General features: G+C 32.6%; 5 protein-coding genes and 2 long non-coding RNA genes across 7 annotated transcripts; 4 read left to right on the top strand and 3 right to left on the bottom strand.

Annotated features, from left to right (window-relative positions):
- Nucleotides 1-270: 270 nt before the first annotated feature.
- On the bottom strand, nt 271-1,955 carry LOC107370190 (uncharacterized). The gene is made up of 5 exons (XM_089267667.1): nt 1,657-1,955; nt 1,248-1,555; nt 879-926; nt 705-806; nt 271-630 (listed from the first exon to the last, which is right to left on the bottom strand). Exons 1-5 carry the CDS (start codon nt 1,853-1,855, stop codon nt 565-567), a joined length of 723 nt encoding a protein of 240 aa, XP_089123793.1. The 5' UTR covers nt 1,856-1,955; the 3' UTR covers nt 271-564.
- Nucleotides 1,956-2,790: 835 nt separating this feature from the next.
- On the top strand, nt 2,791-3,936 carry LOC112539686 (uncharacterized). Its single transcript, XM_025162475.2, has 2 exons — nt 2,791-3,391; nt 3,568-3,936. Exons 1-2 carry the CDS (start codon nt 3,074-3,076, stop codon nt 3,820-3,822), a joined length of 573 nt encoding a protein of 190 aa, XP_025018243.2. The 5' UTR covers nt 2,791-3,073; the 3' UTR covers nt 3,823-3,936.
- Nucleotides 3,937-4,152: 216 nt separating this feature from the next.
- On the top strand, nt 4,153-5,194 carry LOC107370191 (peptidyl-prolyl cis-trans isomerase 5). The gene is made up of 4 exons (XM_015938177.3): nt 4,153-4,317; nt 4,393-4,515; nt 4,588-4,881; nt 4,961-5,194. The coding sequence occupies exons 1-4, from the start codon at nt 4,210-4,212 to the stop codon at nt 5,093-5,095; spliced, it is 660 nt and encodes a 219-aa protein (XP_015793663.1). The 5' UTR covers nt 4,153-4,209; the 3' UTR covers nt 5,096-5,194.
- A 116-nt stretch (nt 5,195-5,310) lies between these two features.
- Nucleotides 5,311-9,049, bottom strand: Asx (transcriptional regulator additional sex combs). The gene has a single exon (XM_015938140.3). The coding sequence runs from the start codon at nt 8,442-8,444 to the stop codon at nt 5,562-5,564; it is 2,883 nt and encodes a 960-aa protein (XP_015793626.3). The 5' UTR covers nt 8,445-9,049; the 3' UTR covers nt 5,311-5,561.
- A 112-nt stretch (nt 9,050-9,161) lies between these two features.
- Nucleotides 9,162-10,724, bottom strand: LOC107370207 (uncharacterized). Its single transcript, XM_015938195.3, has 2 exons — nt 10,628-10,724; nt 9,162-10,309 (listed from the first exon to the last, which is right to left on the bottom strand). The coding sequence occupies exons 1-2, from the start codon at nt 10,641-10,643 to the stop codon at nt 9,300-9,302; spliced, it is 1,026 nt and encodes a 341-aa protein (XP_015793681.2). The 5' UTR covers nt 10,644-10,724; the 3' UTR covers nt 9,162-9,299.
- A 2,181-nt stretch (nt 10,725-12,905) lies between these two features.
- On the top strand, nt 12,906-13,995 carry LOC149094628 (uncharacterized). Its single transcript, XR_016198756.1, has 2 exons — nt 12,906-13,592; nt 13,935-13,995. It is a non-coding gene; the product is annotated as an uncharacterized LOC149094628 (long non-coding RNA).
- Nucleotides 13,996-16,129: 2,134 nt separating this feature from the next.
- On the top strand, nt 16,130-17,882 carry LOC149094629 (uncharacterized). The gene is made up of 2 exons (XR_016198754.1): nt 16,130-16,372; nt 17,108-17,882. It is a non-coding gene; the product is annotated as an uncharacterized LOC149094629 (long non-coding RNA).
- The last annotated feature ends 6,634 nt before the right edge of the window (nt 17,883-24,516 follow it).

The raw sequence follows: 24,516 nt of genomic DNA on the forward strand, positions 1-24,516 counted from the left end.
CACAAACAAAAATGATTCAACTATCAAAACACGACTTAATTACTCACAATAAATATTACTTGTCAGTAAAACAAACTAAATAACACAGAAATAACAGACCTAAGGAAGGTTCACGAACTGCTTTTCCGTTTCATCTTATTTTAAAAATCTTCAATATCTATAACGAAAACCATTAGCGATTTTGAATGGTTTAGCTCGATCAGGATGACATCAATCTTGTTTGAAAGACATTAGATCGTTATAGAAGGAAGAAAGACAGTCAATTGAATTTAAATGTGCAAATATATTATTTATTAAATTGTTAAACCCCTAGCTAATGACACCAAGTCATATGTACAATATATACATATCAATAGGAAAAGGAAAGATGAAATTATACAAAAGTCTGATTTAGATGAAAATAAGTACAGAGAATGTTAATTACAATTTTGGCTCTTTGAGTATTTTTCAAGTTGATTGAGAATGAAAAATATTGTTATGTGGAAATAATTTAGCTTCCAATTGTTGACCAAATCAGTGAAAAGTGAATTATGAATTTGATTGACTAATATCACTTTCTTGTTCTTATTTGTGGCCCCAACCATGACCATGGTGTCCATGATGTCCATGATGTCCGTGCCAGCCGTGTTCCTAAAAATAGAAAGTAAATCAAATGTTAATCTAATGCTTCAGAAACCAACGGTTTATGGTTGATGGATATTTACGTGTTTATGTCCATGTTCATGTTTGTGGCCATGTTTGTGGTCGTGACCATGTTTATGTCCATGGTGATGCCAGTTGTCGTGCTTGTGTCCGTGTTTGTGGCCCTTTGAGTAAAAGAAGTGGCAACATTAATATCGTGTTACTGTTGAGCATTCGAAATTAAATTGTTAACTTACATGTCCATGCCAGTGATCATGTTTGTGTCCGTGGTCGTGTTTGTGTCCCTATTGAATGAAGAAATAGAAGTTGAATTAATCATTCGTGGTATTTGCAGTCGATCGAGTTGATCATTTGATCAATTTGTCAACAAAAACTTCCATTTCTGTTGCTGTTGCTCAATGATTATTGAAGCAACTAGAAGAATAAAGCTTTTAAGCCTTTCGATTAAAAATCAAATCTATTATTGCTCCATTTGCGTATCTCGATTGTTTCCTAGTCTAACTTGATTTTTTTTCCTTGAATGAAAATGTCGATTCAGTCCAAATTTTCATTATCGCTTATTTTCCTCACAGCTATTCAAAAGTTGAAATATTTAGTATACTTACATGACCGTGTTTGTGACCATGCCAGTGGTCGTGTTTGTGTCCGTGTCCATGTTTATGATCATGTCCGTGTTTATGTCCATGATGATGACCATGGCCATGTTTGTGTCCATGATGGTGATCGTGTCCGTGCTTATGTCCATGATGGTGGCCATGTTTATGGCCATGATGATGCCAAGCTTCATGCTTATGTCCATGATCATGTCCGTGTTTGTGCCCATGATCGTGACCGTGTTTATGTCCATGGTGATGGTGATGACTAGCTATCTGTTTTTCATGATGATGGTGGTGATGGTGATGGTGAATCTCTTCTATATTGGGAAAAGCAAAAGGAAAAGCACAAAACCATGTTAGATTTGAACGGCTATGTTTAACTAATCATTCATTCTGGTTGTATCTAATGATTATTTACCTTCTTTCTTGCAGCCATGATGATCGCCCCAACCAGCGGAGGGAACAGGTTGAATTGCTTGTTGAATGGCAGAGAATTTGATTAATCCATTGGAGGAATCGATCTCAGGACTAATGTCATTAACATAGGCTCCGATAGGATCACACCAAGCTTGACTAGTGAAAAGGATCAAGGAGCAAACTAAAGTAAAGGTCCTCATGTTGTTAGTGTGCAATCAACTTGCGGTACACTTGTAATGAATATATTTATATACTCAAGCTATTCCGTTTGTTATTTGTTGTTTACACTTTGAAATCACTCGATGATCTGATCTTTTGTCGTGAAATCAATTCGTTTATATACTAAATCGTAAACTTTGATTCTCGATTGAGATTGTATCAAGTTGCAGTAACATGTTTAGTATTGAATCTGCATTGCTTTGTAAAAAAACAATGAGATCGATTGAACAAACCATTTAAAAATTTAATTTTTTCAGGTCTAAATTAAATTCTTGTTGAATACTTCCGAAAAAAAAAGATTTACTCGCCCAGTGATTGATCAATGATTAACTTATTATGTTATTTACTTTCTTTGATTAACCTCAATTTTCATTCAATTTGTTGTCACTTTTTTTAGCAAGACTTTTTCAACTGTTGCTCGATAAATGTTACATTTTCAAACTTCCTTTATCTTAATCAATCACACAGTAAATGATCAAATTTTAATTGATATTATTAATTTGGAATAAACAGCCAATCATCAGAAACAATCGATTTACGCTGTTGTCATTATAAAACTCAGGTTGTGAGGTTGTGTACAATTTTTACAGAAAAGTTGACATTTTTTGTAATCGAAATTTGTTTCTGTTTCATTATGTTTCAGAATCCATCAAACATATTATTCAATTACATTCAAACCCTTTAACCGAATTAAATGTGTAATTAAATCATTTAAAATGGACAACAGTTGAACGTTTAGCAATCAAACTGAGCCACATTTAGACTGACATTGTCTTTCAATGTGTGTCACCTAAAAGCTGTAGACAATTGCTTAATAGCTTGAGAAACAATCAAATGACCAAAAATACAAAATGCTAACTCTATTTTGGCATTCATTGAAATTATATGGATTGCCGATTGAATATCAGTGCTTAATTTGGCTCTCGATGATAGCGAGTTGAAGTAATGTAAGTGTTGAATGTACAAGTTAATGGACAAAATCTGTTTACCTTCAATGAAAACAAAGTGAAAACAGATGATATTGTTGCTCATTGTTATAAATTGTAATCAATTAGACGATTGTTTGGTTTGGACGTCAATTTGGCTGTCAATTGTTGATGGAACTAGGAGCCTAATTGAAAATTTAAAGTAACAATATGTTTCCGACCTGTTCATCATTAGTGAAAACAGACAATATAATGTAAAGAGTTTAACAAATTATGTGGAATTATCAACCTTATGCCTCTACATCATCAGTTGATTATAAAGTAACTTGCACTTGTATCACATTGAATTGCATTACAACTTCATCTATACTAAATAAACCACCGCTAATTGTTCCGTCTCAACCAGAGCCAGAGTTAATAACCAATGTTACCAATGTGAAAACACGAAAGCGTTTCAAGCGGTACAAATGTCCGACTTGTATTTATGAATGTACCGAGAGGGGTAAATTAACGAGACACCAAAGGATGCATGCTGGCCATAAGCCATTTAAATGTCCATCTTGTCAATATGAGTCTTACGATAAGTCCAAGGTATTTTAGTGTTTAATGTGCACTAATCGGTGCTTTTATAAACAATCATTGGGCAAACAGCTGTTTTTATTCTTATTGGGATAAGGATATTGATTTGTCCAACGTGTCTTTTTGTTCACTTCTACTTTCTAAGAAAGGTTTCACTCAACTTTGATCTTTTTTGATTATTAATATAGATTCGTCGCCATTATGTAACTCATACTCGGGACAAGCCTTTCCAATGTGAACTCTGTGGTTCGCGATTTACTCAATCAGGTAGCTTGAAAACACATCTGGCTAATGTACATAAAATGGAAAAGGTTGAATTTCTTTGTCCTTTCTGTACTAAACTGGTAACTCAGAATATGGGTGAATTAAGGAATCACATCAAGACTTTGCACCATTCAACCAATTACCCAGTGATTGTTAATAAAGCTTATAAGACAGGTTGATTTATTTTGATCTGCATTGTCTTCATCTTTACCAATATGACTTGCCCATGACAAAATGCCTTTAACTCCAAGTATTTTTGCAAACAAAGACACAATAAATATTTTTTAACCAAACAGTTGTAGCTCAATTTATTATTGTTAAAGATTTATTAACTCAACTGCATCAAGCAATTAACACAGGAAAAAGTCAGTGAAAAAACATGTGAAGGAAAAAACAAGTTGAAGTAAAGATATCTGAACCTAAAAAATCCGATATGGATTCAATGATTTGTTACTCTCCATCTCCCTTTGTTAGTTTTGATTGCGTGTAATTACTTTATCATTTTAAATTAGACATCCGTACTACTTATCTGAGTTTTATTCATTGGTCACACCATTTTTAATAGCATGATGAATTTTCCACGAACTTTTTTACTTATTTTAGTGCTTTTCGCGTCAGCCACATATTCCAGTGGAGATGCAACAAAGAGCAAAGGGCCAAAAGTAACTGACATTGTAAGTATTTTTCTTATTCTTGACAATCATTGACAATTGATCCTGACTAATCGCAATTCTAATTCTTAATCTTAGGTATATTTTGATATAGAGATTGGTGGTAAGCCAGAAGGTAGGATTGAAATAGGTGTTTTTGGTAAAACCGTACCCAAAACTGCTGAAAATTTTATCGGTTTAGCCAAGAGACACATAGATCAGGTTAGTTTAATCATTCTATTTTGAAAGAACTCTTTGTTAAACTTATCTTCCGATTCATTAACTCTTTTGCAGCCAAGCTCCGATGGTAAATTAGTTGGTTACAAAGGTAGTACATTCCACAGAGTAATCAAAGACTTCATGATTCAAGGAGGCGACTTTACTAACGGCGATGGAACTGGAGGTGAATCCATTTTTGGACGTCGATTCAATGATGAAAACTTCAAACTTAAGCATTATGGTGCTGGTTGGCTTTCTATGGCTAATTCAGGTAAAGACACCAACGGTTCACAATTTTTCATAACCACAAAGAAAACTTCTTGGCTTGATGGGCGACATGTTGTTTTTGGAAAGGTCATCAAAGGAATGGTTAGTTTTTTATTCTCTTTCTTTTTACTGATTGTTATGATCAAGATATTCATGCGGATTTAATTTTTATATTTTTCAGGATGTTGTCCGCAAAATTGAGGCAACTAAAACAGACAGCTCTGACAAACCAGTCGAAAAAGTCGTAATCGCTGATAGTGGTACTTTACCAGTCTCAGAACCATTCTCTGTTTCCAAAGAAGATGCCACCGATTAGATTGCTAATCTACATTGATCGATTTTATTATTTCAATTTTATTATTTCAATTTTATTCAATTTTACTTGAATTTTATAATTAAATCAATTAAATTTTTAGAGTATCAGTTATTTCAATTGAATTTAAAACTTCAAACTTGTTAAAACAATCCCCGCGACCGAAGGATGTGTTGTCAATCTCAAGACAGATTCAATCAATGGTAAAATATGCAACCTTTTCATTCCCTCAACTTTATTGCAGCACATCAATCTTCTAATTATGTCATTCAGTCAAGTGTACCTTTAAGGTAGAATTTTCACAAAAATTTTCACAAATCTCTTTGTTTTGGGTTAAAAAATATTTCATTTGGTGTTGGGTTTTTATGACAGTGATGGTTTTCTTTAAGTGTACAATATGAAATCTTTATGCCTATAATTTTCCATATACAATGTTAATTTTTCTTTTTTTAGTATCAGATATAATAAATTAACGGACAAGGCAAGTAATACAAAGTTGAATGGGACCAATACAGTCGTTATGACAAAATGCACCACATTTTGAACAGATAACTAACGCTTTTAGGTTACAGTCACAATTATTCCGATTTGCAGAGCCTTGATTTGCTGCTATGGAAGCTAGGTTAATTGATGTGACTCCTTGAGTTAATGTTGGGGTAAAACTAGATTGAATCCCATAAGTTTGATTGACTGAGTTGACGGCGGTGTTTACAGCATTTGTAGTTATCGTGTAGCTGTTGGAAGAGTTTACAATTATGTGGTTGTTATTGTTGGAATTGTTATTTGTGAAATTATTGACTTTGACGGTTGAATTACTGGTTGGAACTGAATTTGTAAAGACATTGGACGAATTGACCGGTCCCGGTCCTAAAGGTATCACCGTAATATGAGGTGGCAGTTTGGGTAAATCACTACAATAACCTGGTATTTGATTGTTGAAGTCTACCGAATAATCCTTTTTATTGCTTATTTCATCAGAGATTCTGCGATTAGTGTTTAAGCAATTAGATAAAAACAAAATTTGTCGTTGAGAGCTGCTACCGGGATTAACTGTTTGATGAGATGGTGTTACAACCGAGGCTTCATTGCTATTGTTACTCATATTGTTCGAATTATCAGTGCATGGTATAATTGTTATACTATCTGGTATTTTGAATGGTAATTTCAATCCGTTTGAATCTATATATACATTGTTGGTGGTGGAAGGTGATGTTGATGTTGCATTAGAGTCAATATTTTCAATAGTAACTCCTTTGTGGCTGGTGGGTTCAATATTCGAAGGAATAACTACAGATGAAGATTTTTTATCGTCACCGGATATTGGTTCGAGAGTTATACTTGAACTTAATTTTTCAAGTTTTCTTCTTGTGGTTAAACTTAAAGTATTATCGTTCTGTACAAGGGATTGTAGACTTCCACTGTTATCTTCCTTTGTCATTTGGTTAGCTTTGCTATTGTTTTTAGTATTGTTATTAATCGGCTCTTTTGGACTCATAGTTGAAGATGATTTAGGTGAGGGTGTTGATGGAGTTGACACATCACAGTTAATAGAAACTGAAGTTATTGTCAACCCTGGTGGAGTTTCAATTGGTAATTGAGTTTTGTTTGGCTGAATAGTTATTGAAAGACCAGAAGGGACCGATGCATCATGAAGATAAAATCTGCTGAGATCTTGCCTTTTATCATCTTCAGAAATCGTATGATCTGGTGGAATATTTTGTAATCTACTATGATTAGCAAGTAAAAATAATCTTCCAGCAGCTGATTGAGTCATTGGATAAGGAGGGAAAGGTAATTCCTCTTCCATGGCGGCGTCTAAACTGCTGTCTAGTAAAGTTGATCGCTTTTTTAAAGGCTTCTTTTTACTATTATTGGTGTGATTAGAAGATGATGGTTTTGTCGAACATTCAGAAGGATTATTTGCTGATTTGCCCTTAACAGATGGTACAACAACACTTTGAACTTTGGGTATTTTAGAAGATATTTCATTTGATTCCTCCTTTTCTTCCATAATTCTCACTTTCTTAACAGGAACGTCTAATGAATTTGAGAGGTCGATATTGCTTTCTTTAGGCGATTGAGGTTTATTTTTAACCATTGAGCTTGCGTCTATAGGTGTAATAGTGACCAAACCAGAGTTATTGAGAGCTGTTATTGGTTCACTGATCGAATTAACCATTTCAACCCGTTTATCTGGAGCTGGAGCTGGAGCTGGAACTCCTTCGATAGAAATATCACTAGTTTCAGAAATCGATGGTACAGTAGCTTCCTCTGTTATCACATTATTCTCCTCCTCTAAGGAGTCGTTGATACCATAAAGATTTTTATCATAATAGTTTTTATTACTAGACTTGGGTTTCTTTAAAATAGACTTTAACACCGGTTGTTGCTTAGAATCATCATTAACTTCAATTCTAGATTCCTCTTGATTAGAAGTGGCTGAATTATTACTAGAGAGGCTACAGTTGATTTGATTGTTAAGGCTGATATCTGTAGAGCTCAGCTTTGTCCTATTTGCATGGACGGAAAATGATGAAGGCTCGTCATCAATATTAGAAGAACAACTACTACTGCTTCGACTAAATTCACTTTGTTGTCCATTGTTACCATATACAGATGACTTTGGTATTCGGTCAAGCTCGTTATCAATTTCTTTTTGGGATTCGAGAGCTTCCCCCCAAACTCTTTCAAAGTGTTTAGCTTTCCAAGGATCAAGCTTAGAAGATTCCTTGAGGATTTCATTTCTCCATCTCACTAAAAATTCTGGAGTTAATTTCCCATCTTTTAATCTATCACTCCAAGATTTCACAGCTCGGTTAAAAAATTCATTTCTCAAAGCTGTTGAGCTCATTTTTGTCCATCCTTCAGAGGTGGTAATTTGGTCGCATTTAGGTAGCATCTGAACCAATTTATACTGGTAAAATAGAGGTAAAGAATTGAAGGTAGCTTTGTTTATAATATCTTTAAGATTTGTATTAACAAAAATGGAATCAGGGGTGGTTATATCAATCTTCTCTCTAGTCTCAGCAATTTGAGATGAAGCTGAGCATTTTCCTTTTCTCTTTTTTTCTCGACCGCCACGGACAGAATCGAGTAAACCAGTAACATGAGCATCAACAACAGCAATATAATCATTTCGTATTCGATCATCTTCCATATCTTTAAGAAATTTTTTAACCCTTGAAGTATCCATGGCTGGTGTTGTATTTGATGTTGTTGTAGTTGTTGTTGTTTTCATTGTTGTTGTGGTTATTGGTGTTGAAGAGGGTAAAGAGGATAAGGTAGATGATGCTAGAGTGGTGTCTGAATAGCATTGTGGAGTTTTACGCTTTCTTTTAGGTCGCGTATTCATGATCTTGAATCACTTGAAATCACAAAAAAATTATAATATTTTAATTAAATGTTCACATTAAGCAACTAAGAAATAAAACACATTAGGATTTCCAAATTGTCAGCATAGAGTTACCTAGCGAGTCAAAAAAATAGCCAAATAATAATAATAAACATAAACAAGCGCCATCTATTTTCTTCTTTCCTTTCAACTGACACTTTGCAAGATTTGCTGGATTGTAACCAGGACAACGATTACTAAATTCAATTTACTAAATTGAATTTAGTAATCGTTGTAGTTATCGATAATCGTTTTTTTAATTGTCGCTACGAAATTTACACATTTTTGAAATATTCGAGGATTAAGAATAAAGTAAATTGAATAATCTTGCATAATATAATCTTCATTTGTAATAGTGGTTATCATCAGATTGGAAACCAAAATTAAAGGAAAATAATTATTAATGATTCTGGTCATTTTTGATTAACCAAATGTTGTATCAATAATAATTAATAGTTGTAAAAATTCCTGTCTGATAATAAGGTACGACTCTGTCCATTACATTTTATAAATATGAGTAAAAAATATCTCAAAACAAATTAAGCCCAGATAAGAGGCAACATCTGTTAGACGGAAACTGTTGATCAGGTGATAAAAAACATGCTTCATGTAAGCACGTTTCCCGCTTTTCTATATGCTGTTGAATACCACGTGGTGAATAAAGAAAATGAAATTCAATTATAATGGCGAAGAGGATTTATTCAATTTTGATTAGAGGTTTGAAATAGGCATAGAAAATAGGAAGATAGGTAGAAGAGATGATAATTAATAACATAATCAATGTAATTGGAACAAATAATTGGCTACTTGTTAGGTCTACTTCTTATTTTGCCAAGGTTTCTTGTTTCCTTTATTTCCTGGAGATCCACCAAATTTACCTGGGGTACCTTTTTTACCCGAGTTTTGGTTTTTGTTGTAGTTGTTCTGAGGTCCCTTGTTCTTACCACCGGACCATTGTTGTTTTCCACCTTGGAAACCTTTATTTTGCTGAGGAGTTACTGCTTTAGGAGTTCCCTGCTTATTATTCTGGTTTTGTTGGGGCTTGGCTGGTTGACCAAGTTTAGCTGGAGTACCTTTTTGGTTGTTTTGTTGTTTAGGTTGAGATTTAACGGGCTTTTTTGCTTCAGGACTGCTGTCGTCCATATCCTCATCATCTTCATCATCATCTTCTTCATCGTCATCATCATCAAACTGATCCAAGAGATCACTCATACCTCCGTCATCTGACTCTTCATCATCATCTTCGTCGTCATCATCATCGTCGTCTCCTAAATCGGCAGCTTTTGGCTTTTGATTAGCTTTAGCTTGAACATCATTTTTACCTGCTTTGGCTGGCTTAGCTTTCTCTTGTTTTTTCTCGGCCTTAGCTGCTGGAGCTTGAGGTTCGTCACCACCACCAAACTTAACCTTTTTATTAGCATCTTTAGGATCAACGGCTTGCTTTCTTTTCTTGTCATTCATAGCTGCTAACATTTCTTCAGCTTCAGAATCTTCTTCACTTCCATCAAAATCGTACATATCTTCAGAATCTTCAATGTCCGAGTCAGGCATGATGTAGCCAGTCAAGTGAATCTTATTTTCACCATTAACGAAGAAGGAAATAGGTTCATCCTCAGTGAAAACAAGATCAAGTGGCTGTTGTAAAACTCTTTGTTGATCAAGATTACAAAGAATGTAAGAGTTCTTACTACTTTCAACAACTAAAGAGGTAACTGTTGGCTTATTGGGTGCCGGTGCTTTAGTGGAAGGCTCCAATGCAGCCATAGTCAAGTGGAATGATGCTTCGGCCTTTTGTTCATATTTCTTACCAGGCTCCAAAATAAGTCCTAAAAAGAATTGAAACAAATTCAAAAATCACGTTACATTGAGACGAAAACCGGTCAAAATAAAATAAAGACATAAAATAAGACAAAAAATAAGGTAACACTATCGTAAAATGAAACATAATCAACAAGAATAAATTAAAACTTCAGCAAATATAATCAAAATGAACAAAAGAGAATTAAAACGTAATAGAGAAACATGGATCCCACGTGCGTTAAAGCCATGAGGTTCATAACGAAGCGAGAAGTTAGATTAAATTTAAAGTAAATTGGACAAAAACAAATTGAAGAATAAATAATTGATAAATAGGATTAACTTACCCCAAAACATTTTCATATTTAATTAACAAGAAAAAATTATGACAAAGAATGATATAACAATGAAGGTAAAATGAGTTAAACTGATGAGGTGATGTTAGGAAATGATTTAAATTCACTTTCTGTTGAACTCGCTACTTATGAAGAAGGAAAGCATGAACGAAAGACGGAAAAGGAAACAGCAACTCAAACAAAACTAAAAGCGCCTTTTTCAAAAAAAGGATTTCCATGGAAATAAATCCAAAGAATCTAAATAAATCATTTTAATCTTTCTTTTTTTACCAATCAATGAATTGCAATTTGAAAATAAACGCCAATTGGTCAAGCATTTATAAATTGGCAATTGCTTAACAAATCAAATAAAGTCTGATTCGTTTTTGAATGAAATTTGTGAAACATTTGTCTTTCTCAATATTGATTGTGAATATTGTGATTAACATTATGATTTGAGAATCAATTTTTACCAATTTTGACACATTTCAAATAACAAAGCAAAGAGGACAAGATGAATGTAAATTTAAATAATGATTTGAGCTTGAAAGCAAATGTGATTTGATTGTTGAACCGTAACTTGATAACCAAGTCAATGTCTTGACAGACACATTATTACTTGATATCAATGCTTATATTAAAATATGATGTTCAAACTGTAAGCATTGAACCAGTCAAGGTGAAACATAAAAATGTATATAAAACATGTTCAATGTTGTTAAAGACTTACATTTCGTAGTCAATATTTTTCAATACACGTCAAAATGTTGTCAAAAAGACGGTAAATCAAGGCTTAATCAATAGTTAATCAATTGTTAAAGTAGCAATATTTTGAAAAAAGTGTTTAATTAGCAATGAAAAGGCCAAAAAAGCCTATTCTCAATGAAAGGAATCACTAAACCAGAATGGAAATGATAATTTGCTTTCTTACAGTTCAAATGTTTCCTGGAATGTAGCTAAATTGTCCAAAATGTTTAGTGACAATTTGTCGATTAACCACTAAACCAGAATCTGGAATTAATGTGAACCATTTTAATCATAAAACAGTTGTTAATGATGAAAAGTTGACCAGGAATGTTAATTGTATTTATGATTAAACATGTTGCTTAAACTGCCATCCACTCCATTGAAAAGGTTAAGTATTTACACTTGAATTATTGATTTCAGTCAACCCTTAAAATCTGCTGATCAACATCAATTAGACGTCTTTAATATAATTGAATTTCAAAATACCAGATTCTTTGGTTCATTTTTAAAGTTAAGCTTTTAGTTTTGATCAATAAACTGGTGCTAATCAATTGGTTAACTCTGGATAAATATATTGTGTCTGTGAATAATAGATTTTAATTAAAAGTTGATTTTATCAGAAGGAAAAAAAAGGAAATTGAATTCAAAGCTGAATGTATTTTTAATTAAAAAAATGAAAGTCTAATTTTCCTGGTTAATAGATTATACAAATTGATAATATTCAACATTCACTGTCTCCGAGAGTTACCCATCGATGAGGGTTAAACAGTGTTGGATAGTCCAAGTGTTTAGGTTTACAAGTCATACCAGCATTGGCCTCTCTTCTGGTGCTTCGCATAACAAAAATTTAAATTGAGATGCACTTACAATACATTGGATTTTTATATTGAATTGTTGATTTAGGACATGAATCCTCATGTTTAAGCAGTTACATTTGTATCTTTCCTGTTGGCATTCAGATTTGACATGAAAATTTTCTTGGAGCTCTTTGCCAGAGCCTCCAAAATCGGTCCAACTCAACAGTTAGTTGGCCTTTTGAAAGATGTCACAAGCACCTTGTTCGTCTTGTTTGAAATCATTATCTCTAGGTGAAGCGTTTGTTTCAGAGTTTCGATTTTTTTCTGAATTGAAAATCCTTTCAGGCTTGGCTCGATGGCCTCGAGTCTCTCCTACCTTTGACTAAAGGTCACCTTTGTAAAAACGATTGTCCATGAAAATAAAATATAAATAATCTAAATAAATCATTTACATGTTTCTATTTTTGATAAAATTTCATCTTCCAAATAAACATCAATTGTATTTTGTAAATAGTGAAGGAATCAAATAAAGTCTGATTCATTTTATGAATCAATATTTTGAGCTTTCATTTACAACATTGTATTTAAATGGTCAACATGAGAACTACTAGAGTTTAAACTGACCATGATATGGAAACAACATGTTTAATCGTTCATATCAAGATAATATTGTAATAGTATAAGTATTTGGTTTTTTTTATTTTATTTTAATCATTACCTTTTTACTGTCCATTACAGTTGTTACGCACGAGTCAATCAAGAAACACTTTACCTTTTTTAATGGCTAATTATCTTTACAATTAATATTATTGTTATTGGTCATCTTTTATTAGTTTCACCCTTTTTGGCTCCTCAAATGTGAAACAATGTGATAATAGTTTTTTTGACATTTAATGGTCATTATTCATTTTCATCTGAACGTTTTTTCTTGTAAATCATTTTGACCAGTTGACAACTTTAAACATTCAATTGATCAATATTTTGATTCGTCTTTTGATTGTCTTGGCTAATCATTGAAACTTTTATTGATGTTCAACTAAACGGTTGATTCCCTTTTTGAAACACTTTGAGTTGATTTTGATTTGCTTTTTTTCAATTTACTCTGAATCATAATGTAATTTTACATCTCAATTTGATTCCAACTAATCAACAAATTGGTCCAAGGATTGACCCTATTAATTGTTAATAAACCGTATCTGTATAAAGGTTTATTAAGATGTTTATTTGTAGATAAAATGAGGCTTGAAAATTGCTCTAAATATTGATTGTTGTTGCATTTCTTTCAATTACAATTGAAATAAACAGTTCACATTTGATTGATTTACTTTCAATTTTTACTTTCATTTAAAATCGATTAATCGACTTGATTGTAAATCTCATTATCTGGATCCATAGGATTGAATCTAATCAGATACAAGATGGCTTCTAAACCGGTAAAGTCTTTTCGTTACAATTAATTTCTTGTTTAATTTTCCGTTTCTTTAAGATTATGATTTTAATTGCGTCTATTTAGAGTGAAAATAATTGATTGTTAATACTTTGTATTATTGTAGTTGAAATTTGATTTAATATCAAAAGCTTCGCAAAGAGTTCATTTCAAACCTTTTTTGAGCTTTCAAATCAATTTTTTGCCTTTTGTTTTTGATTTTATTTAATTTTCTTCCCCAACAATTGTGATCAATCAGTTAATTAATTTTTCCCTTGTATTGTGCCTGTTTAATGATCGTTTTAATTTAAGCGTTTTATGTAAATTTGTTTATTTGTACCTTCTTTAGGTTCTTCCTTCTGTTTAAACATGCAACAACTAAAAATAAAGCCTCGTCCATTTCCCTTGGTTACTTATGGTTCCTTAATCACCATCATTATTCAAATTAATTGCTGTCATTGGTTTAGTTGATGGTTTTAAATGGTTCCCATAATAATTCAAATGTGTACTCTAATTTAATTGTCTGAGCGAAGCGAAGACTATAAGGTGAAATCAGAAATTTTTCTGACGCGATAACTCAATTTTTATAATCAGGATTTTCTCAAAATCTTGAAAATAGACTTATAGCCTGCCGCGGCTTTGCTGTATAGTTTTTGGTCAAGATTGGCCCACTCCCAAATTTTCATAAATTTTTCTCCCGATAGATGGCAGCATCTGTACAAACAACAGATGGCAGCACATTTCAGTGCACCGTTTCTGAAATGAACGGAATCGGCTTTTTTACCACTTTTTCACCGTTTTTTCACTGCATTGTCCACCTTATTGCCCACTGTCAGATCTAACACATCCATTACATCCACAAAATCAAACATCATCAATCTAAAGAGACTTTTCTCAACAAAATTGTCCACTTTCATCCATCATATTTTCAAACACTTTTTATAAGATTATCCAGCTCCAAATCCTACGAAATTTTTGACCATTTTGAGATATTATGGCGATTAAAAGTAGATGTGTTAGATGGTGTAAAAGTGGTCAGCAGCTCGATAGATCTTATGAAAAATTGTTTGAAAATGTGTTGGATTAAAGAAGTGGACAACTTGGTGGACAATTTTGTTGAGAAAAGTCTCTTTAAAAAGAGATGATGTTTGATTTCGTGGCTGCGGTTGACATGTTAGGTGTGGAAATGGGTGTGGAAAAATCTACTTTTACAATGCTGAGAAAAAGTGTTAGATAAAGTGAAGGATGTGGTGGAAAAAAGCCAGTCCCAATTGATCCTGTCAGCCCCTAGACCTGTTAGGCCGACTCCGGCTGTAGTTGAATATTAGGATTTAGCCCTCAATCAATATCGAAAATTCATTGTTAGCTATCTGTACATTTGACCTTCTTAAAGAGCAATAAATTGAATTCTGCGCACTTTTCGATTTCGACATCGTTTATATCTAGAAAAATTTGTATGTTTTTACGAGTCTTTGTTTTTCAATACATCCAAATGCCGCTATTGAAAAGCGGACAGCTAATTTGGTTGTATTGGTCTTTGAGAAGATCAAATCTACCGCTAGCTACTCATGAACTGTCGATGAACAGTTCGTGAACTTTCCCTTTTAGTTTATTTTTCAAATCTTTGGTTTTTTTACAATCAAGCACATTGATCACACTACAGTTACCATCGAGATAATTGTCGTTTTTTGAATTTCGTCAAATATAGATTCGATTTCTTTGATTAAAATTGACATAATTCAATTTTCTTTCGTGAAATATTAATCAAAAAACTCGCCAAATCAACTTAAAGCAACATTTAAGGTTAAATTTGATCTATTGAAGAGGATTGAAAATTATGAATTACGCTGCCCAAAGAAAAGTGAAAATAAGCTATTCCCAGTACGGTACATTATCTCAATCGTGACTGTATACACACGCTCAGACGTCACTGTTTTTGCAGTAGATCTAGTACTAATTATGATTAACTAAATGTCTAATTTACATTCAATCCTCACCTAATCATTCAAAAAGCACATGGAAAAGGAGAGGAGCGAAAAAAGACAATTTAAAAAGCAAGTGTTACAATGGACGAGAAAGGAAGATGAATTCAAAAAGGAAAAGAAGATATCTGCAGACAAAGAAGACATAGGAAGAGACAGAAGATGATGAGGAAGAGAAATAAAGAAAAGATTAATGTTTCGATGAAAAACTTTTGGAAACATTTTAATTGTAAAGATCAAGGTTTTTCGTGAACATAAATGGTTCCAACATGAAAATCAATACAGTAAACTCTCACTTATTTTGACAAAAAAAACAGCTCCATCTAGCTGAAATTAGTTGGCAACTGAGCGATCATATTTTTTTGTTTTCCAATTTTTGATCTTTTTATCGATGATAATTATTTATTTTTGAGTTTTTACTCAGGGTATAATGAACTAATCATAATTAGCCCTAATTGAGAAGCGAGTCGATAAATTCTGTGAAAATTTCATCGAAATCTGCACTATTAAATCTTCAGATGGCGCTGTTTTTTTTGTCAAAATAAGTGAGAGTTTACTGTACATTGACTTTCCAAATGATTAATGGTTATCATTTGCTGTTTATTAATTGTTCAAGAGACAAGACCAACTATCGATTCTAATGGTAATAATCATGGCGATAATTAATTAATTAAGGTGTAAAGCAAGTGTTGGATTAGTCAAGATTAATGGATGATGAACAAATTACAATTTGGTTAAATGGTAACTCCAGTCAAGTTGACAAAAAAAGGCTTCAACCAAAAGTTTGGATTTGATAAAGAAAAAGGTAAACTCATTTGTTAACGATCTTCAATTGATTGAAATGAGTATAAATTGATCAAAGATCAATTTTCAATTAATCTCAATCAATAGCTGTTATAATTAAAAGTGTATTTACTTATGATTCAATTGACGGTGAAAAAAAGTAAAGAGATTAATCAGAAAGTACAGACGAGAACCCAAAAAAGAGTCAATCTTAAGTGAAATTGATTCTTCTCTTTATTTTCCTGTTAATCTTTGAATCTTTTTAAGAATCAATGAATAAGTATAATAAATAACATTCAATGATTCAACTGATATCAAGGTGAAAAAAGGTGAGCTAAAGTTAAGATTAGCTTACTCGAGAAATGTCCACAGACATTGATTACCAACAGTGTGAATTGTTGATAATGAAATAACAAAATGGACAAAAGATAGATGGATTACCAGATAAAAGATTTGACAAAAACATTGAACAAAGTGACCATCAAAAGCAGACCCTTTACCCAAAAAGAGTATCATGTCAATATCCTCAAGGATTTACCCATAAATTGTTTTCTCTCGACCGTTCATTTCAATATTCGTTGTCCACATTCATCATGAATCCTGTTTTCATCTCAATATGATCTGATTGAATGAAAAAAAGAGTCTGAATAATTTTCGTCTAAACCAGTATTTCCCTGTTGATTACTGTTGAATTACTTGCATTTTACATTATCTTTCTATGATATCTTTCTAACCAACTTATACATTTTAATTCCAGGCATTGGACTTATTTTGGACCAGCGATGGAAATGGGACGATCGGTATCTTAATTGGTGCATCTAACATGGTCTAAAGAAGAGGGGAAAAAATATTAACTGAATGGCCACCAGAATCACTGGACAAGCTCAAGAGTAGACGTACTATTTGACTAACCCGATGTAACACAAGAAGCATGGATAAATATAAAAGACAACTAAATGACTTAGAGTCTCGAGACTCTAAGTCTGGCTAGATCTAGCCAGATTCGAATGATTACTTGTGGTCAATCAACTAGGATAGCCAATTACTATGGATAAAAATGGAGAGGAAAAGTCAAAGATTCATTCCCAGAAAGTGATAACTTTAACTGTGAAAGTCTTTTGTTATCCATTTACTCATTTGTTTATTCAACATTTAATGTTGCTCTATTTGTCCTTAGCTGTTGTTCATTTAATCAAGAAATATTGGATTTTAAATGAAATTATTGGCCGAAAATGATATCGCCAGTTAATATGTAAACATTGGCCAATCACTCCAGAACACTCGGCATCCAATACTGCACGTGGCAAATGGTATTAAAAGCAAACCCTTGGAGTGTTTAGTTATCCAAAAGATGGCAGATCGGCTTTAGTTGAGCTTCATTTGCGAGGATGAAACATTAATATTTATTTTTTTCAACTGATAACGGTTCAAGTGTGAATTGCATAGCTAAATAAGTTGACAACTTTTGTCAAGTTGATTATTTAATAGCATTCTTTAGCCACTTGAGTATTGAATTAAATGATTTTGATTGACTGGTTTAATTGCATATTCAATTATGTTAATGTGAGTTAACGAGAAACAATAGATGTAAAGGAAAATTCAGTTTATGGGTATTTTGCTTCAACATTCAAGGTGTAAATATTATTCGCATTTTACCTCTTTCAATGAATCTGATAAATGCCAGACTCTTTTAACATGCAATAACATCAATTTTTATGATAAAATGACCAAAAAATGTTAGACATTTGAATGTTGCTTTTGTTAACATTGAAATATCGATAATCTCTTCAAATACATTTCAATTTAGTCTGGTTTTGTTCATTCAATCATAAAAATTGAAAATACAAAACAAAAATCCTTATAATATTCAAAACAATAAAAGTTACATTCTCAGAATTACAGATAAAAATGATAATTTTCCTGGAAAAACAGGAAAAAATGTAAATCTATCAACTTGCTTCTGATAGTAACCTTTAATAGAAGCGATTTTTTTCAATTTAATTTTTTCTTCACAATTTCCAAGCGTTCAAGCTTAAGATGAATTCTGATGGAATATTTTTCTTATTAATTTGTTCAGCATAAAATCGCTCAAAGCTCTGACTTGAGACTATTTAATTCAATGAAATGAAACTTGTGCCAAAATTTAATCCAACTCAAGTGTTGAAATGAAGAGCCTGCGATTCTCAAAGGTTGATTTATTAATAAATGGCATAAATCATTATTAACCCTTTCAGCATTTCTTTCATTTAATTGTTTTTTGTGGTCTTAACTGTAGTAGAGACTCAAGCCCATCTTGAATTATTCAGTGAATCGATTGATTTTCATTTCTTGGATTATTCAATAAATGATTTTTTAGGTTTCAGTTAATCTCAAAAGAGTTGCTTTTTTGTTCATCGATTCATTGTAAGGTTAAATTAAGTCAACTTTTGCCAAAAACTGAATTTCATCAATTAATCAGAACGTTGTTCAATTTTAAGTATTGATTTGATTGAGGTTAGCTAATTAATTGTAATGAGAAGCAAATTGTTTGAAAAATAATTAACAATGTTAATCAAAATGAGGTAAGGTTATGTTAATGCAGCATTACATGAAAACCTGAAAATAAACATGAACCGGTTAACCATTTTTACTTGTCAAATAATGCTCGTTATCAGAGCAAAGTAAACATTTAATTGAATTAGTTTAAAGTTGAAATTAATTAAAAGTCTGTTTGATTAACAATTATGATTAAGCAAGTTGATTGATTCAATTATAATCCAGTTTTCAATCATTCGCAGCCTTTACTTGAAACATTTCAAGGCAAAACAAAATAAATATTTTGATTCAGTTTGTATAATCAAATCAACGATAATCCGAAGTTGATCATCTTTTAAAATCAGATTAAGCTAATCAGTTTACATCTTTGGCTAACTTGGCTGCGAGTTCAATTCAATTCACAAAATAAAGCTCAATTTAGGACAATAATTTGTTACAATTTATCTCTTGACAGATGAAATACTTTCGATTGAGTAAAAGGATCAATTCTTGCATGCAAAGCTTATTCAGATCATTTTTCAAAATTATTGTTGAAATTGTTCGTAAAGAAGACTGTTCACTTTTGGAAGACGCGATTGAATTCTTGGAACCATCGTCATCTGTTTTAAAGCAGGAAAATGAACCGTAAAATCGAGGGACGAAATATCAAAGTCCTTCGACTTGAACTTGAGAGCAAAATGGGCTTGAAATGCCAATCGACAATCAAAGCAGAACTTTTTTATGATTTTTGTTAAACATTCATCCAGAGCTATTAATAAATGTCTAACGGAAACTTTGCCTGTTTCTAGACAATCATCATTTTGTGAATACAGATTTTGTTTCTGTGACTGTTTTACAATTGTTTTAGTCACAATTGTACCCAAGACGGCGAGTTGAAATGATTAGAGTTAGTTCAAAGTTATTTTCGATCAATCTTCATCAACATTCCTTGTCAATTCGTCTCTCAATTTAGATCCAGCCAAAAAATCGATTTTCAGTGCTTTTGCTAAAATCTCATTGTTACTGAAGTATCATAATTTTGATTAACTATCTACACTTTTTATTGAGGCTAAAGAATCCAAAAAATTCATATCCAAAATTAATATTCATAATTTTTTATCAATAAAGTGATAATTATTAACTGTAATTAAACAAGGTTAACTCCTATTGATTCGATAGTTAAATGAGCCATCGAAACCTTCAAAATATTACTTCTGTCAGTTGATTAAAAGGATTGTTAAGTTTAGGATCTGAAAATACTGTATAATATTGTTATGATTTAAATTTCGCAATTCAATTAATATACGTACCGTTCTTCCATGTTTCATCGAGGCTAAGTTTCACGACTACGAACTTCTCTTTAGTTAGCTCCGTTTAGCACTTTATGAAGTTCACCTGTTTTTTAACACATATACTTACAGTAGCGGTCAAAAAACGGACAGTCTTGACGTTCAATTGAGATTTCCGATCAGACGATGAATCGGAACCGAAAATTTTTTTACATTTTACAGACCAGACCATAGAGAATCAATAGACATATTAATCAAGATACACAATTCCATGATCGGTCATTTATTTAATTTTTATTCCAGTCATCATTTCTAAAAAACTACATAGAAATATCATTAGCTTTTATTACTTCCCTCATAAATTCAATGGCAAACAGAATTCACGCGTGTTTTGACGCTGATGGAGTTCATACGAAATATCAATTCTAATGAATTATTGTTCAGCAAATCATAGATTGATTGAGTTTCTTATTTGATTTAATCGCTGACTGAGTTACGATCAATTGATTGACTGTCAGTTTTTTTGAACTCTACTGTATAAAAATACCAGTATGATAACTTTAAATGAATTTTACTACTTAGGTCCCTATATTTGAATCATTGTGATTGTAATGCGTGAACACACTTCCATATCCTTCAGTATAAGTCGAAGCTCCTGCTACGTGAATTCTATGATTCAGTACCACTCATTCTGAAGAATAGCTACTCGAATTAATAAAGTTCACATTGTTTTACTTTAGTTGCGTCTTTTACTTCGGTAAATCTTCCCACATTCCAATATCAATTATTAAATGAAGAATCATGTACAGTCAGTTGTCGCATAATGTCCGGATCTGAGCTGTGTTAGTTTTTCTGGGACAGTCTGCTTCTGAGACAAACGAACTGTCCGCTTCTGTTCGATCTATCGATTTTGCACGGAAAAATGAAAAGTTTTTTTATATGAAAATACAAAAACTAAAGGCCACGACTGGCATATCTCAGTCAGAGCTCTCTAACTCGTTTCTTGACCCAATCAAGATCCCGCTCCTGGAAGACCTCTGGAAGAAAACCTAAAGCGCGCTCGCAGATCAATGTATGTGATGAACTGGTCCTTTTCGACCAGTTCGGTTTGGACGACTGCGAATTCAGCCCTCAGCTGCTGAATTTGGATTCAAAGCCGTCTGCGCAGTCAGAGTTTGAGTAAATTGATTCCATAAAAGGTAGAGAAACTCAGGAATTTTTGTTCAGCATAGACTAAAATTTTCATTAGAAAAATGCATATGTGCCACAAATTCAAGGAGGAAAAAATTTAGAGCATTTATTAGAGACAAAAAATTATATGACTGTTTTTTGTGCGGTGACCATGTAAATGGATTTAAAAAAGTTGAGTCAAACACGCAATTTTCAATCCTTATACCTCCGAATATAATAATTTGTTGTTTGGCACGAAAATGTGATCTGGCATGCAAAGTAGTTGCGATCTTGTTTGATGAACGTATTTGTGCCAAAAGTTCTCCAAATATCTTACCACTTACCGTTTCTAGAAAGAGAGAATGAAAGGAAGAAAAAGCATTAATAAATGTAGAGAATTGATTGTTTATTATTAATCTGTTTATTAAATGAATTTGAAAATAACAGATAAGTAAGAGAAAAAGAAAGAGAGAAAGAAAGAGAAAAGGAAGAGACGCTTACTACTGCCACAGACAAATCAAATAATGAATCGTTACATTTTCCTTGTTTTAAGAGTCTGTTGTAGTGAAACTACATAATCTAACCATTCTGCACAATCAAACCCTTTAATTTAAAATTACCTAGGCCTTTAACTCGATCTTTGCTCGGAATAATTCCAAATTTGATATCGCATATTTAGCCAACCAGACTGCTAATGGAGCCGAATTGCAAATATCTTTAGTTAAGTTAACTGAATGATTGCAAGCGGCTTCTTCATCTTTTTCCGATGCCAAATAGTCAAAAAATCCTATTGAAAGTGCATTATCTGCTGAAACTTTTCTTCCAGTAAAAATTAAATCTTTTGCTTTAGATAAACCAATCAATTTAGGTAATCGCTGTTTTCCCCCAGCTCCAGGTATACAGGGCATTTCAGCTAATTTTATTGTTATAAATTGGCATATCTTTGCCTCTGAGTGACCTTCAGGTTAGATAGTTTGTTTATGGAAATTTAGGCGATATTCAATTGTTTCATTTCAAGGTCAAGGTCGTTCAAGGTCATTGCGTTATTTAACCTCTAACTGATATTTAGAATTCATTTTTGAATATTGCAAAAATTTTCAGATTGCTTGATGCTAGTGACATGTTCATGACTTATTCTGGTCAAAAGATATGAGCGTTTACACATTGCTGCGTTGATTAATAGGTTTTAAGAAAAATGCATTTATCATTCCAACGGTGTAAAATACTAACTCGTAGTAAACATCAACCGATCTGAAAATTTTTGCAATATTCAAAAATGACCTGCAAATATCAGTTAGAGGTCAAATAACGCAATGACCTTGAACTACCTTGACGTTGTAATTTGACAATTGAGTATCGCCTAAATTTCCATAAACAAAATATCTAACCTCAAGGTCACTCAGGGGCAAAGATATAGCCAATTTATAACGGTAAAATTAGCCCTGTAGTTCCTAATCTAGTTTCAACAAGACCTAATACAGCTCTCGAAGAAGCTACTCTCAAGCCAAAGCAAACTCTAGGCCTCCTCTAAAAGCTGCACCATCAATAGCGGCTATGGTTGGGAACTCCAATTCGGAATGGCTGTTAGCAAGATTTCTTAGTCTCTCTACGAAAAGCCCAACTTCCTTGTTATCCATTTCAAATCTTTCTTGCAGATCAGCTCCAGCATAAAAAAAAACTCCATCGACTCGACTTCTGAGGGTTAAACATCGGACTGCTCGGTCATTTTTCAATGACAAGCTTCGCTCAATGAGAGAAAGCATAGTTGCACTCAATGCATTCCGTTTCTTTTCGTTGTTTTATGATAAGATATATAATCCAGTTGCTCGTCGAGAATTGGAAACAAAGTAAAAAGTGTTAACAATAGAATCGAGTTTCACAATTATAACAGTTAAGATTCAATTAATTGATTGGGTAAACAGCGAAAGTATTAATTGTGAAAAAAGGTAAAAACATGAAAGTTCGTTGACTTGGGAAACAACAATGATGATGATAATTTTTGCTTCTCATTTTTATTCATTCAATTTATTCAACTTGCCATGTTATAAATGATAATCAAATGTTTACCATTTTTTCACACCAAATTGATTGTGAACCTTTATTGAGCTCAATAAGGAGTCTCAACCATAACAACTTGAATCTCTTGAAGTTTAACGGGCAAGGAAAAGAGGTTGATTACAACAAGTCAAATAACCATATAAAATGATGATTATCAATTGAAGTAGAGGAAAGGGATTCTCACTTGATTATCATAATACACAATCCTCTGATTATTATTGTAATCAGTTGCAGTTCCCAGTTTTCATTCAATTACACTTCCCACTTAATCAGAGTAAACTTTTTTGATTAAGGTAAAAGCATCTTGATTTACAATCATTGGTTACATTGTTAAATCACAACAACACCATTTGCCTCATAAGTGCAATCATCAAGGTTGAGTCATTTGCCAATGTTTCGTCTTGTAGTTTATTGGCCATCATTGGGTTACTTTGCATTATTGAAACAACAGGTTGAGTCCAAGCTGTAAGATACTTCAACCGAAAAGATTTTCTTGTTCAATAAATTTCGACTAAGAATTGCAGAAATATTCAGGAATATTGATCTTCTATCTGTATTATAATTAGCCAGAATGGTGTGTTTTGCATTCATTGAATTCTGAACAATAGTTCTTGGATTTATTAATATCTATTCAGATGATGGCATTTTTGATGGACTTTGGTGAATTGCAAAATTGTGTTTCAGGCGACTAAAGATCTTTCGGGTTTTGACTGCTGGCTAACATTTGAGGGAAATTTTTTAGAACCGCTATCTTTTCTGGTTAATTTTTGTTGTAGCCTGCATCATTGGAAGATGTTCAAGTTTTCCTAAATATTATAAACGGCACGAGTAAAAGAAGAAAATGATTTATTTATCATTACATTACATGAAAAGTGAAACAATTCATCATGTTGATCGAGTCGGTCACTGTAATCGAGTGAAGCTAAAATGATCTTTTAGGAATTTCATTGATTTTAAAAGCTGCCGATCAAATTGAAGAGTCTGAGTTTCGGTTAGTTTTCAATTGATTTTGATTGAATTGTGAAAATGCCTCATTTAGTTTTGATTCAACTTGAGCATGCAATGAAATTTTACTGTTTGGCTTTTAAATGATGCTTCTGATTGAGTAAATGTTATTTTTAAGTCAATATTTAGG

The sequence above is a fragment of the Tetranychus urticae genome, chromosome 1 (genome assembly GCF_039701765.1).
Source record: "Tetranychus urticae isolate SD_2017Ah chromosome 1, NJAU_TeUrti_SD_1.0, whole genome shotgun sequence".
Taxonomy (NCBI): Eukaryota; Metazoa; Arthropoda; class Arachnida; order Trombidiformes; family Tetranychidae; genus Tetranychus; species Tetranychus urticae.